Genomic DNA, 14821 nt, shown 5'->3' with positions numbered 1-14821 from the left:
GAACTAGGTAAGAACCCCATCGTGTTGCCCAAAAAATGCCCCAAGGCTCACCTAAGGGCTGCTGAAGATGTTAGGGCAAACAGTCATCATGTATGACTATGGACAATTTTTATGGATGGTCAAGCATGAAGACCGCTGGAACCAAAGGGAAGTAGCATCTGTTCTTGACAGTAGGTGGTGAGTAAAGTAAGTAACAATATTTAACAGGGAATTCATTTTCCTCCATATGTGGCTGGATACCCGCTGAAGAAGTCCTTTGTGCAAAGTAATATGCAGCCTTTTTGAGACATTTGAACAGCCGGGAGAGGTCAGATTTGGGCATTGAGTGCTGAATTCAAATTCTGTAGCAATTCCCATAGCCAGGGGGTCTGCACCTAACTGCTGTCTCCATCAATTGCTCTGAGGCCCCATAATTCTTGTAGATGGATGGATTGTAAGGAGTCATGTACAGACAGAGTGAGAAAAAGACAAGTAAGATCAACTTACATCAAAGAAAGCCTTGTCACTCGTGTGCTTTGGGGCTCCCATGCTGGGGCCAGCAGGGATGACCATTTCTACTTCAGCCAGATCGATGTGGCCTTTACAGTTTGTGTCCTCACCTGAGTCATAGTATCGCAGCTGGAACCAAAAGGATACAGGTGGGATATAAGACACACAGAAAGGGAAAATGGCATGGCTTTTCAAAATGTATTTGAAGACCTTCCTCTGTATCTTGCTAACCTATGCCTAAAAGAATAAATAAGAAAATAAAAACACTGCTTGCTTTCTTGGTGGCTGACAGAAAGGAGGAATCCAAGACTTATTTTTTTTTGAAATTTAAATGCATAAAAATATTACATATTAAAAATAAAATTAAATGTCAACTAACAATTGTAAAAAATATATGTAACATATAAAAAAGAGGTTATTTAGAATATGTACAGAATTCCTAGAAATCGTTAAGAAAAAGATAAATAATCTAGTAGAAAAATGATTAAAAAAAGCTCAATGGGCAAGTCACAGAAGAAATACAAATGACCTATAAACATCTGAAAAGATGAGCAACCTTGGTGATGGAAGAAAGGTAATGTAATCAGTAAGATTTCACTTTTCACTTAGATAAAGAAATATTAAAAATGGCTGATAATATTCAGGTTGATTGTAAGGCACTAAGTATTCTCAAACACTGTTAGTGGGGATATAATTTGTTAGAAACCCTTTGGACTAAATTTGGCAACAGCAACTAAAATTTAAAATGTTTATGCCTATTGATATGTCCTTCTCACCTCTGCAGAAACACTCCCACAAGCATGCAGAGACACAGAGAAAGAGGTTTCCTTCAGCACTATTTTTATTAGCTAAAAACGGAAGAGATATATCTGTCTTTCAATGGGGGTGTGTATTAATTAAATGATGGTTGGTTAATTCTATCAGCAGTAAGGAATACTGTAACTTTTCAAAAATGATAAGGAAGATCTGTATGAACTGGTAGGAAAATACGTTCAATTATATTATATAAAAATGTAAGTTGCCAGACAGCATGTAGATATAAAATGATTTTTGAAAAACTAGCTCAACATTTGATTGAGTAGTTATTATGTGCCAGGACTGGGTATCACTTTGTAACTTACACAGCAGAGAAGTGTCTAGTGCCTCTGTCACTATAGCCTGGCCTCATACTTACCTCTGTTCTCCAGTCAGGCATGTGCAGAAGTAGGTCGAAAATGGAAAACTGTAGGTTTTGTGTTCAAGAAATCCAAAAGTTGGTAAGAATGCAAGTATAATTTGGTGTAATTATAAATAATAGAAAAATTATGACATTGTCCTGTGTTATATTTAGTGGTTTAATGGAACTTGTCTCCACAGCGTGTTCTTTATGATTTCAGAGACATTGTTATGTTAAAGTACAACCTCCCCTAAAGGGCTTCTATTGCATATTTGTAAATAAATTCTCTATATTCTTCCACAAAGATTCTGTAATTTTTATGAAATGCCCTGAGCAGAGGGAAATGTGGTCCCCACCTAAGATCTTTATGTAGAGATGGTCTTCTGGGTGCAGGTCCTACAGAACACTGTACAGGGGTACCAGTTTGTATCTTTCTCAACAGCGTTTATTTTTTATTTTACTTTATACATCTTATCTTATCTTAAAGTAGGCCCCATGTCCAGCATGGAGCTCAACATGGGGCTTAAACTCACAACCCTGAGATAAAGACCTGAGTGAGATCAAGAGCTGGATGCTTAACTAAGTCACCCAAGTGCCCCTCAACAGACTCCATTTTAGAGATGAATGTGTTGAGAAACAAAATGGGTTCTCTGCCTCCAGGCTGACAGGTCAGTTCTAAGGTAGAATGAGGCCACAGTCTAGCCTAGAGAGAAGTGATTTTCTGTAAGTTTTGACAGCATTATTACCTGATGTTTTGTTACATCCAACACAAACCAACGGGGTTTCCAACCTTTCAGCAGAGCCCCTCTTTTGTAAAGCGTTCCCTCGAAGGACCTAGAAGAAATGATGACAGGGCAGTTAATTTTGGTTTTTCATTTAAAAAGTGCTATGAAGGGGATGTCTGTTGTTTTTGTCAAGCCTCTCTTTCCCTTGATGGTCCCCAAAAAAGCCAATCAGAATTCTCTCCAGAATCTTTTTTACTAGACCTTTGGGGGAAAGACTGCTTCTTTTTGCTGGAATTACCAAACTTGTAAGGTTTGGAGCTCTCTACAGCCATCTTTTGTGCCATGTTGGGAATGATGCAACCACTAGAGGAAAACAGAGCCAGCAAATGAATAGAAGCCAGAAGAAAACTGTGTGAAACTGGCACATCCTTGGCCTTCCCAGTGTCTGTGAGTAAATGCCTTTAAAAAAAGAAAAAGATTATTTATTTATTTATTTGACAGAGATCACAAGTAGGCAAAGAGGCAGGCAGAGAGAGAGAGGTGGGAGGAAGCAGGCTTCCCGCTGAGCAGGGACCCTGATGCAGGGCTTGATCCCAGGACCCTGGGATCATGACCTGAGCCGAAGGCAGAGGCTTTAACCCACTGAGCCACCCAGGCGCGCCAGTAAATTCCTTTTTGCTTAAGCTAGTGTTGAACTTCTGATGTCTGCCACTGAAAAAGTGCTGACTAACACAAACTCTCTCAAACGATCTGACAGGCATGAGATAATAATAACGAGGACTCAACCACAAATCACCATAACCTCTTGGCGTTATTTTAGTTGGAATTTTGACTTCTCCTCTTCAAAGAGCCATCTGACACATTTACAACAGAAACGAAGAATGAAAGCAAATCCATCTCAAGGTTACAGAAGGCTGTCCTGCCCAGGCCCAGCGGCTCAGCACGCCCACCTGTTCTCGTCATTCCTGGACGCGTACTGGCTGTACAGCGTGGCTGCTCTGCGGTCCACGCCATTGGACGGGGAGACACCGGCGCTGTGCTCCTGGCCCGCGCTGCTGTCTGGGAGGTGCAGCAGAGACCTCTTCTGACAGGAGGTCAGGTTGGTAGACACAATTCCTGGGGAGCCTGAAGGGTGTCTCTGCAGCTGAAAAAAACCCATACTTTGATAAAAAAAAAAAAAAATAATAACCCCCCCAAACTGTAAGATGATAAATTTGCATTTTAAGTTAAAGAAAAAAAAAGAACTAGGAAAGCCTTATAAAGATTTTATTGAGCAACTCATCCAGTAATTTCATTTTAAAAAATTTATCTCAAGGAGAGAAAACGGAATAACTCAAGGTGCAATTAAAAAAATACACATACAGGGGCGCCTGGGTGGCTCAGTGGGTTAAAGCCTCTGCCTTCAGCTCGGGTCATGATCCGAGAGTCCTGGGATCGAGCCCCAGGGAGGGCTCTCTGCTCCGTGGGGAGCCTGCTTTCTTCTCTCTCTCTGCCTGCCTCTCTGCCTAATTGTGATTTCTCTCTGTCAAATAAATAAAATATTAAAAAAAATACACATACAAAAATGTTTATCCTGGAGTTGTTTATGATAATAAAAGACCAGAAACAATGTAAATGTCTATCATTAGGGGACTGGTTAAAAAAATGGTATTTCCACAGAGTGGAATTCTAGACAGCCAGTAGAACTGCTGTGCTGACATATGCAGTGACAAATGGAAGGTCACATATGCCTCATATATATATTTTTTAAAGATACTATTTATTAATTTGTCAGAGAGAGAGAGAGAGCACAAGCAGGGGGAATGGCAGAGGGAGAGGGAGAAGCAGACTCCCTGCTAAGCAGGGAGCCCGATGCAGGACTATAGCCCAGGATGCCGGGATCATGACCTGAGCTGAAGGCAGATGCTTACCTACTGAGCCACCCAAGCGCTCCAGAAGGCTGGTTTTAAAACAGTATGCATAGTAAATCCCTTTCTATGTGTGTTTAGAACGATACAATAAGTTTGACAGCTCGCAATTTATTTCTAGGCTATAAATTGTAGGTGATTTTTATCCTCTGCTTATAACTATCTTGGTATTATCTTACTTAAAAGAATAAATGTATCTCTCATAATCAGAAAAAATATCAAGAAATGGTTTTATTCTTCTGAGAATATTCTTCTGAGAATTAAAGAATAAAGCTTCTGAGAATTAAAGTCAGACACCACCTGCCTGTGGTCTGACAACAGTTCCCTGAGTTGCCATCTGAAGGCAAGAGTGAGTGCCTAGAGGACCCCTTCTCAGCATGCTAGAGGCTTTCTTTTGTGCCCCACTCTCCCTGTCCCTCTGGGACATGTGAGGTCCTCTTCAGAACACCCATGGTTGTCCTGACCTCCCTTCCGTTGCATCTGGAGCCAGTCTGAAGTGGGTTTGATGGTGGCTGTATCAAATATGAGGTGTGTGATCTCTGTACCTGTCCCCTCGCATGTGAGCAGGGATGCCACCCCCTCCCTGTGGGCTGCTGAGGACACTAAAGTGCGAGTGGGGCTCAGCATGGTCTCCTGCACCTATTCCGTGCCTGATAAAAGTTGAAGTCAAAAACAGAAGAGTGGAGAACATATGTGTTTTTAAAATACTGTTATGATAAATGTTTCTTAATTCAGAAACAGAAAAGGGGGTGTGAGCAACAGAAAGTAGCACAATTTGTCTTTTAAAAATATTTTCTTTCCCCTGGCTATTTCTCTGAAGGAAAGATGGTCCTGGTGTTTCCCTCCCCACTCATGTGGTAGAAAATCAGCTGAAACCACAGAGGCGCAGATAGAAAAGAACCCAGTAATTTTCCCTGGGTACGGGGCCCTGAAACACAAGTCTTATGTCACTGTGGTGAAGTGAGACACTCAGGAATTATTCAGTCACTTGGAACCTTCTGCCCTGGACCTCCAGGGCATGACCCCACCCTCTGGCCATAAGCCCACCTGGGTTACCTGAGGCATCAGGCCCCACCTGACTGAGTACACTCAGAAAGCTCAGAAGTAGCTCCTCACAGATTTTAGCAACTCACACGGTCTACTCTGGGTTCTTCCTTAAGGTCCACAGTTACTCTTTCCCACAGCTGCTGCCACTTCTCAGGGGTTTGGTTCAATTTATGCTCCAATTTTTCAATTTCCTGTGAAGTAATTAAAAGGAGTTTTCTGACACTAAGAATTTCATAGAAATCAGAATGTGCCCCCAGAGCCAAATCTCCTCTGTACTGGGCCCAATGAACACCACGGCCAGAAGGCAGAGAAAGTTGGTGGCCTCAGAGGTCTCTCAAGGCAGGAACTGGGGTGGGAGCTCTAGCTGGTGTGACGTACTGTGGCAAAGGTACACCTTCACCTCTGGCCACCCCACAGGAAATCTGATGGCCACAGCAAAAGGTCAAGCACTGGGCTGGTGTCCAAACCCTAACAGCAAGGTGGAGGTCTGTTCTTGAAAGAGGAACCCCCACATCTGATGATTTAAAACCGGATGTGGAAAAAATGAGCCAAGAACTGCCCAAGAACGGAATTTCCTTTGGAGAGGGATGCCAGTGAGCAGAGCAGCTGCCCTCTGAAGCGCCTTCTCTGCAGCACACCTATGCCCCACCCGTCACAAGAAGGGAGGAAGACTCTTCAGGAACTGTTTGGCCCAGATCAGGGCTCAAACCCTTTCCTCCGGGCTGCTGTTCTCATCAGGGTGGCTACTGCTGGGACTGTTTCACTCCAGAATATTCCCTGGAGAAGATGGTTGGCAGCATGCCCATCAGGCCATCAACTACCCACACTTCTGACCAGAGGAAGCAAAGCACCCACAAAAGCCATAACCCAGGACTGACTCAGGCTGCTGGGCAGCTAAAAGAGTTGAGAAGCTGCAAATTGCTCCATTTGCTTGATTGCTTCCTCATAATGCTGGAAAACTTACTTTTTTAACTCTTTTCCAGTTGAGTCTGATCCCCTGCTGCTGCTGGGGAGCAAATTCGGTTTCCTCACCCTCCTAGGGTGCCACGTAGAACACTAGCCCAGAGGGAAGAGAGCCATGTCTAGAAGTCTGAGAGCCAGTTTTAACTCAACCTGGTTCCTGAGGCCTCAGGTGCCCTACATGCATGTCTCCGTGGCCTGACTTACCCTGAAGAGGCTGGTAAGTGCATCAGGCTGAGCACAGCTGACATCGTCATAGCATGGCCACACCGTTCTCCTTTGGCTCTGGAGCCCAGCTCCTCCGGCTGCTTCAGCGTCCTCACAGGGCAACTGCTTGGGAGTTAGCATCATCCAGTCATATGAAGGCCCTGTGGAAAGGGTTTCCTCTATGTAGTAATCCCACTTCTTGAGGCTGGAGACATTTACATTGGGCTTCAGGGCCTGTTCAAAGAGAATTCTGAAATATAGTTTCATTTTGACCTCAAAGTACCTCAAGTGCACAGGTAGCCTGGCCCCTAACATCTGCAGGGTCTAGGGCAAGAGCATGAATGGATGTTCAACACCATATTCTAAATATTTAAGTGTTATACATTAAGATAAACTATTAAATAAAATATGTCTCTCCTCCTACCTTGATAAATAAAACTTCCTAATGACTCTCTCAAAATGAGAGAGCTTGGACTCCTTAGAATTCTACACCAGACAGTGGTAGCACTGGAAAAGCTGGGCCCAGCAATCAGACTCCTTGGCCCAAGTCCCTGCTCCTCTCACTTTGGCTCGGTCCTATATTGTGAGGGTCTTTTATGAATGTGTAATATATACTCCAACCCACAAGGCTAAACCCTGTTTACTCCCTGCCAAACAGCTACTTCTTAGGCACACATGGGGCTGAAGGGCACATGTACTGGCTCGGGAGACAGACTGGAAGTATTCTCATTAGTAACTTGGATTTGGGTAAGAAATTTTGGGGTAGCAGAGCATGGTTTAGATAAAGAAGGAGTATCTAAGCACAAACACTTGTTTTTTTTGTGTTCTGCATCTTATGAGGAAGGGGTTGCTGGAGAAGGGCCAGAGTGGGGTCCTAAGTATGGAGCCAAGGACAGGGACCTTCTTGCCCCTGAGGAAGGTGGTCCTGCTCATCACACCGGTCCGTCCCATCCCAGAGCTTACTTCGTACGGACGTGCATCACACAGCACGGTTGCCCCTGAGATGTCATGCTTCTTGGGCTGGGCTCCAAACATCCCTGCTTCCCATGGCTTTGGTATAAGTGGACTTTAAAGAATCTTTCCCAAAGTATTTTAGACCTTTTTTTTCAGCTTAGATAACCAGTTGCGGTTTCAAGTTTTGTTTGGTCTTTCATCCTGTGGAAAGTTGCCTTGCTTTGACTTTCTTTAAGTTACCCTTTCTAGATTTGGGGGTCCAGCTCCTAATTTTTATGGTCAAGAATATGAAGAACAGTTTCCATTCCATCATAACCCAAACCCATGGTGTATCAAACTTTTAAATAGCTTCTGGTATTTTCAATAGCTTCCTAGTCCAATGTTTATAAAAAGCTTAAAGAGCTTATATATACTTAAAAGTAACAACACAGAGGACATGGGGAGATGGAGAGGAGAAGGGAGTTGAGGGAAATTGGAAGGGGAGATGAACCATGAGAGACTATGGACTTTGAAAAACAACCTGAGGGTTTTGAAGGGGCGGGGGGTGGGAGGTTGGGGGAGCCTGGTGGTGGGTATTAGTGAGGGCACATAGTGCATGGAGCACTGGCTGTGGTGCATAAACAATGAGTACTGTTACACTGGAAAGAAATTAAATTTAAAAAAAAAGTAAGGAAAACTTTAACACTAAACATTCAGAAAATGAAAAATACTTTCTTACTATACCTCTATTTCTACTGGTGAATATAAATAATTAAAGAAAATGGGACTCCTCTTGTGCATTCTATCGATACACTCCCAAATACAAATTCCTTTTTTGGCATGCTTGTCTCCTTTATCATCAAACAAAGTTCCTGTAAATAAAAAAACAAACAAACCCAATAAACAAAAGTCAAATAAATCAACAGTTTGCCTAAAACTATGATGCATGTAGCAGATGAAAAGTGAACTCTATCTTACAGCTCTCAAAACAGCAATGTATGTGCAGAAACCTTAGGAGGTCACTGGAAAGCTAAGGACAGGAACGAACTTACTGCTATAGGGAAACAAACCCAAATGGAAGGAAAACATCTGATAAGGTTTTCCTAAGTATTTAGCAGCACATCATGACCTTCTTTTAATCCACATCCTACATCTGTAACTAGACTCACAGAGCTCCACGCCAGGTGTCATTCTATACATTTTTTGGGAGAAAAGGGAAGGACTCTGAGTTGGTGTGATGAAGTTCGGTTAAAAACATAATCTTAGGTTTCTTTTTCCAGTTGTCAGCTGTTCATTATGAAGCTGTTTAAAGTTTCTTCTTGTTTAAATAGTTTATATATGCTGCAAATCATGGTCATGGAGACTTTGGATGATAGAAGGGTGTGGTCTGTATCTTTGGGTGACTTAACAAAAGCCAAAGGTGGGAGGGTACTTCAGGTTTTTTCTGATCTTATTCTATACCTATCAAACCCTCAATCTGCCACTCACATAAGCTCACTCTGGTTTTAACAGAGAAGATGTGTAAGGGTGAGGAAGGAGGGTACTTCTTCAAAGGGCCAGGAAGGGTGCCTCTCTCAGCAGTGCTGTCTTGCTTTGAATGAAATGACAGAGTCAAAAGTCAACAAGCATTTTACCAGTTGATCAGAAAAGATGTTTCAAGCCCAAGGCTGCACAAAATCCTACAAGAGGGCTCCAAGACTAATTATTGTTTCTTGTCTAACTTTTACTCGCAGAGCCCAGTGTGGTAGCTCTCAACCCTGGCCACACATCAGAAAAATCAAGGGCTTTAAAATATCCCAGTGTTATTAGGTCTTGCTTCGGACCACTTAAATCAGAATCTCTGAGGATGGTTCCCAGATACTCATCATTTTAACAGTTCTCTAAGGGACTCCAATGTCCAATGTAATCAGTTCTCCTTACTGTCTTTCCAACACACAGTGCTTAAGAAATTAGTTTCTGATTATGACATGTGGAATGACAATTCTATGAGTCAAAAAGGTCTGGAGTATAAATAAGAACCAGTGCTGTCTCCTTTACCAAAAGTATGAAACAGCCTACTAGACCACCTAATAGCATCACTGGAACTGTAACATTTTTCAGATTTCATTTTTTAAATTGAGGACATCAGTAAATATTTTTAACCAGTAGAAGAGTTCTCTTTATGAATATCCAGGTACATATATTGGAAATAGCTATTTTTGTTTCCTTTACTGTTTTCTTAACAAGATCTGGTGTATCATCCCTTCCCTTCTCCCTAAAACAACAACAAATGTAAGAATATAAAATTCCTGTGGGGAATGTTTTCATAGAGGTGACTTTCAAAATCTACTCTTTACAAGTATTACTACTATTAAAAATTATAATAACGATGGGGATATCTAAAATTCAATGAATGATTATTAAAAGCTAAAAACTGTGCTAAGAAATTTAAACTATTTCCTCATGTGATCATCATGGCCAAAGGAGTAGGTGTTATTATTGTCATCATTTTTAGAGATGAGGACACTGAGGAAACTCTGAAAGGCACCTAACTTGTCCAAAGTGCTCAGCTGGTACTGGAAATACTGGCACTGAACCCTGGTCTGTTTGCTCCGGAGCCCATGGCCTCTCCTGCTATTCACACTGCCTCCAAAAGCAGGAGCTTTCCCTACTACAGTGAGTATATCAGGGATGGAAAAACTAAGTAAAATGTTCTCTTTAAACAGTGATACCACTTTGAGATGTTAAAATAGTAAGCAGATTTCACCTTTGCTAAGAGTTAGCACAGCACATAATCTGAGAATTTGGGCACTCATTCATATCTATTCTACTTTAATAGTTCAGGGTAAAACCCTAAAATGACCCTGCCACACTTGGGGGTAGTATATTACTAGAAATTTTAATTAAAAACACACAAAACTAACAAAAAAGATGGAATAAGGGAGTGCAAGCACATACCATGCTCTAATCTTTCATAGTCTGAATCCAGGAGAAATGTTTTAAAGCGATTAGACACATAGTGGAAAGCCAAGAACTTTAAGTAATAGAGATTGAATTCAAACTCCGTTGGATATTGGTTGTGAACCTGAAACATACACGACAAAGAAAAGAGTAAAAAAATCAAACTTAACAAAAACTGGATGCTATGCCACTGAATAGTGAACTGAAATCTGTGGGAGACCGTGTGGTCATTCGACTGAGCCCCTATCATGAGTGGAGGTGGGAAGGGAACCAGGCATTCCCAGTGCCTACTATATGCCAGACACCATGCTAGGGATTTTTATAAACATAATTTCATTTAATCTCCATAACAACATTATAAAATAGGCATTACTCTTTCCTGGTTTTATTGGGATATGACTGACATATAACATGGTCAATTTACGGTATACAATGTGACGACTTGATACACATTATCTATTACGAAATGATTACCACAATAGGATTAGTTAACACCTCTATCCCCTCACATAAATTCATAAGCTTCTTTCTTAGTGAGAACATTTAACATCCCGTCTCTTAGCAACTTTCAAGTAAATAATACAGAATTGTTAACTACAGTCATCAGGCTGTACATTGGGTTTCCAGAACTTATTCCTCCTACAACTAGAAGTTTGTACCCCGTGACCGGTATCTCCACATTTCCTCCAACCCCCAGCCTCTGGCAACCACCATTTTACTGTCTCTATGAGTTTGGCTTTTTTAGATTCCACATGTAAATGAGATCGTACTGAATTTATTCTTCTCTGAATTAATTCACTTAGCATAATGCCCTCAAGGTCCAGCCACATTGTTGCAAATGGCAAGATTTCCTTTTTTTTTTTTTTTTTTCTCTCATGGCTGAATAATACTCCATTGTGTGTGTGTGTGTATGTCTAAAACATTTTCTTTGTCCATCTATAGATGGTCACTTAGGTTCCTGTTTCTATATGTTGGCTAGTGTGAAGAATGCTGCAGTGAATACAGGAGTATAGCTATCTCCTTGAGATACCAAATTCACTCCCTTGGATGCATAACCAGAAGTGGAATTGCTGGATCATAAGGTCATTCCGTTTTCAATTTTTTGAGGAACTACTTTTCCAGTGGCTACACTAATCTACATTCCCACCAACTATGCACAAGGGCTCCCTTTTCTCTCTATCTTGCCAATACTTGTTACCTCTTGTCTTCATGATCCTAGCCATCCTAATAGATGTGTGGTGATATCTCATTGTGGTTTTGATTATGCATTTTCCTGATCTTGGTGATGTTGAACATTTTCTCATAATACTCATTGGCTGTCTGTATGTCTTCTTTGGAAAAATCCCTATTCAGAGCCTCTGAAGATAAGCATTATAATTCCCACCCCCCCTCCTCATTTAGAAACAAAGAAGCTGAGGATACGTAAGATTAAGTAATTTCCCAAGGTCATTTGACAGTAAGCAGTGAGACCAAATTAGAACCCAAGGTTTGTGCCTCGTTCACTGCTTTATACTATGCTAGGTTCTCAACAGATATACATTACCGTAAGTCATAACTTGCTTTTCAGGTACTTGTGGTATATAGTAGTGTGTAATAAAACAAAAGTTGTACAGAGAAGTTTGGTAGTGAAAGGAACGAGAAGAGGAGATGGTGGTTCAGCGTATAGCAAGAGATCTTTTCAGGACAAAAGAAATATATGGCTGTCTGAAGACAATGCAGGAGAAGCCAGTAGAGAGAGAACAAATTGTGGCAAAAGATCTGATAACTAAGAGAGCAAGGCCTGGGAAAGCAAGAATGAATGAGGCTAAGGGCTCAGATATAGAGAATAGCTTGGAAATGAGGAGGGATAGATGAGTAGATTAGAAGAAAGAGATGTTCAAGTGCCAAAGGGGAAGAGCTTATGCCTTTTAACTTAATTTGTGATCATTAAGTTAGGCAGTGAGGTCACTGGACGTAGGAATAAGGATGAAGGCATGATATGGGAGAGCAGGAGCAAGGCAGGGCTTGGAACGGTCACTGAGCTAAGCGTACTTTAGACACGCTGTATGCAGACTCTGTGGAGCCTTCTTATGTTCACAGAAGGTAGGCTGATGACCTTGTGACACTCCAATCCACCTTGCAATCCCACCTCTATATTGCTCAATCTCTCATGACCATTAGAGAATTCTGTTTGGTTGAGATAAGTTCCAATCACCATTATATTTGCTTAAAAGCTGTTTCAAATGAACATGTTAGGCAGGCTGTCTAGAAGCCAGCTTTTCTCTCCATGTTTAATTTGGCAATATAGGCCTACATTTGGCCAGCCAAAGTGAGCAGGCATGTGTGTAATATGTTGATGTTACTGCCTAACAGATCAGTGAGAATTTAAAGTCATGAACTGGGTATCACTGATTTATCAAAGTTTATCATCTGGTTAGAAACCTAGTTTTCTGTGATTAAAGGTTTTTTCTCCCTACAATATTTTCTTATTGGCTTTTAAAATGAACTAAAATTTTAGCTCATAAGTAATTAAAATAAAATGGATTTTAGGAAAACATATTAGGAGTGTGACTTTCGTTCAGTGGCCTTGTATATTGTGGAGCTGCTTCCCTGATCTCAGCCAGTTCCTGTTGCATCAGATCTCCATAAGACGGGACAGCTTTCCATGGCACAACTGTGACATGGCCCTGAATAGCCAGGTGGTGTGCCCTATCTCAGGGTGTCAGAACTGCGTGCACGCTAGCCCGAGCTCCTGGTTTGGAATCAATGGCACCACTCCAACAGCCAGTGTATACATGATAGAGAGGGGTGATTCAGATTGTGGCTGGTAGGATAGAAGGAGACAGACCCAGGATGGAACTTGGTTCCTTTCTATCTGAGTGTCTCAGGGAGGAGGAATCTGCAATGTGCTCAAGGAGAGAGAGCTCCAAGAACAACTCTGCCCCAACAGACATTGGAATAAACCTTGTTAGTCACAGGGGAAGAAAAGTTTAGGGCTATTTCCTCGGACCCAGTCCGTAACAGGTTCTAAAAACTTTTAAAAAAACTTTTATTAAACAAAGCTCCAAATAACAAAACCGTTCTCTCAATGACCACTCTCCACAGAAACCACTGCCTCATACATATCTGTATCTTTCCTTGATTATTCTGACACTTTATGTGCTTAAGTATATGATTTTGAAGACCCATTTATGAGGCAAAGTAGAATGGAAATGATAATGAGTATGACCTTAAGTTGAACTTACAGGCATTTCAGGGAGATCACATGCTAGGACTAGAAGCAAAACTCCTCTACAAGTGGAAAAATACTTTCACAGCCCACTGTACTGAGTGACTGGGCCTCACCACAAATCCCAGAGCCTACAATTATGTTAGAAAGGTTAGACACTTCTCAAGGCCACTGGCACTCACCCTGCTTGAACTGTAATTGGTGCTTAGATAGTATCATGGTGTCAGTACTTGGGGGCACCGCGTGTGTGTCTGTGTGTCTGCAGGCCACAAGGGCACCTGCTGGTGCTAACTGCTTGAGGTTGAAAAACAATCTGCCCCTAAACTGGGGTTAATTATCAGGTCTATTGGAAGTAGAAAAGAAGATATAAGCATTTTAAAAAAAATTCTTTAGCCACAGTTTAAGAAACAAGCATGTGAGGATTTCCTCCATGAAAAAAAAATCAGACTGATCTGAATGCTGGGTTGATTAATATGTAGAAAGCCACATTTGGAATCTGACATTAAGAAACATGGGGAAGGGGCGCCTGGGTGGCTCAGTTGGTTAAACAACTGTCTTCAGCTCAGGTCATGATCCTGGAGTCCCGGGATCGAGTCCCGCATCGGGCTCCCAGCTCACAGGGAATCTGCTTCTCCCTCTGACCTTCTCGTCACTCATGCTCTCTCTCTCATTGTCTCTCTCTCAAATAAATAAAATATTTAAAAAAAATGGGGAAAATACCGATTTAGATCCTCTGCCCATATATATATATTTTTAATCACTGAGTTGTAGGAGTTCTTTATATATTGTGGATACTAACCCCTTAACAGATAGATGATTCACAAGTATCATCTCCCATTCAGTAGCTTGCCCTCTCATTTTGATGTTTCCTTCACTGTGCAGAAGCTTTTTGGTTTGATGTAGTCCCATTTGTTTATTTTTGCTTTTGCTTCCCTTGTCTTTGGAATCTTCTAGGAATTTTATAGTTTTGGGTCTTACATTCAAGTCTTTAATCCATTTTGAGTTAATTTTTGTGTATGGTGTAAGATAGTGGTCTAGTCTAGTTTCATTCTTTTGCATGTAGCTGCCCAGTTTTTCCATTTATTAGATTGTCCTTTCTCCATTTAATGTTCTTGGCTCCTTTGTTGTAAATTAATTGTCCATATATGTGTGGGTTTATTTCTGGGCTCTCAATTCTGTTTTCTGAAATGTCTTCTTACCATAATGAGAGACAAAGACCTGACTGTATTTGTGTGACAAAATATGGTGC

At 41.4% G+C, this 14821-nt stretch overlaps 1 protein-coding gene across 3 annotated transcripts in view; it reads right to left on the bottom strand.

Moving 5' to 3' along the window:
• Window positions 1-14821, bottom strand: part of SBF2 (SET binding factor 2) — a 503560-nt gene that overhangs the window by 2300 nt on the left and 486439 nt on the right. For all 3 annotated transcript variants that reach the window (XM_046014550.1, XM_046014552.1, XM_046014551.1), the window contains 7 exons: window positions 10362-10488; window positions 8169-8296; window positions 6492-6725; window positions 5411-5515; window positions 3321-3514; window positions 2392-2479; window positions 487-618 (listed from right to left, as the gene is read on the bottom strand). In XM_046014550.1, coding sequence (XP_045870506.1) covers window positions 487-618; window positions 2392-2479; window positions 3321-3514; window positions 5411-5515; window positions 6492-6725; window positions 8169-8296; window positions 10362-10488 — 1008 coding nt within the window. The remainder of the gene's footprint in view (window positions 1-486; window positions 619-2391; window positions 2480-3320; window positions 3515-5410; window positions 5516-6491; window positions 6726-8168; window positions 8297-10361; window positions 10489-14821) is intronic.

Source organism: Meles meles, chromosome 8, assembly GCF_922984935.1.
Source record: "Meles meles chromosome 8, mMelMel3.1 paternal haplotype, whole genome shotgun sequence".
NCBI lineage: Eukaryota > Metazoa > Chordata > Mammalia > Carnivora > Mustelidae > Meles > Meles meles.
Note: the sequence above shows the minus strand (reverse complement) of the source record. Positions and strands in the feature narration are given on the sequence as shown.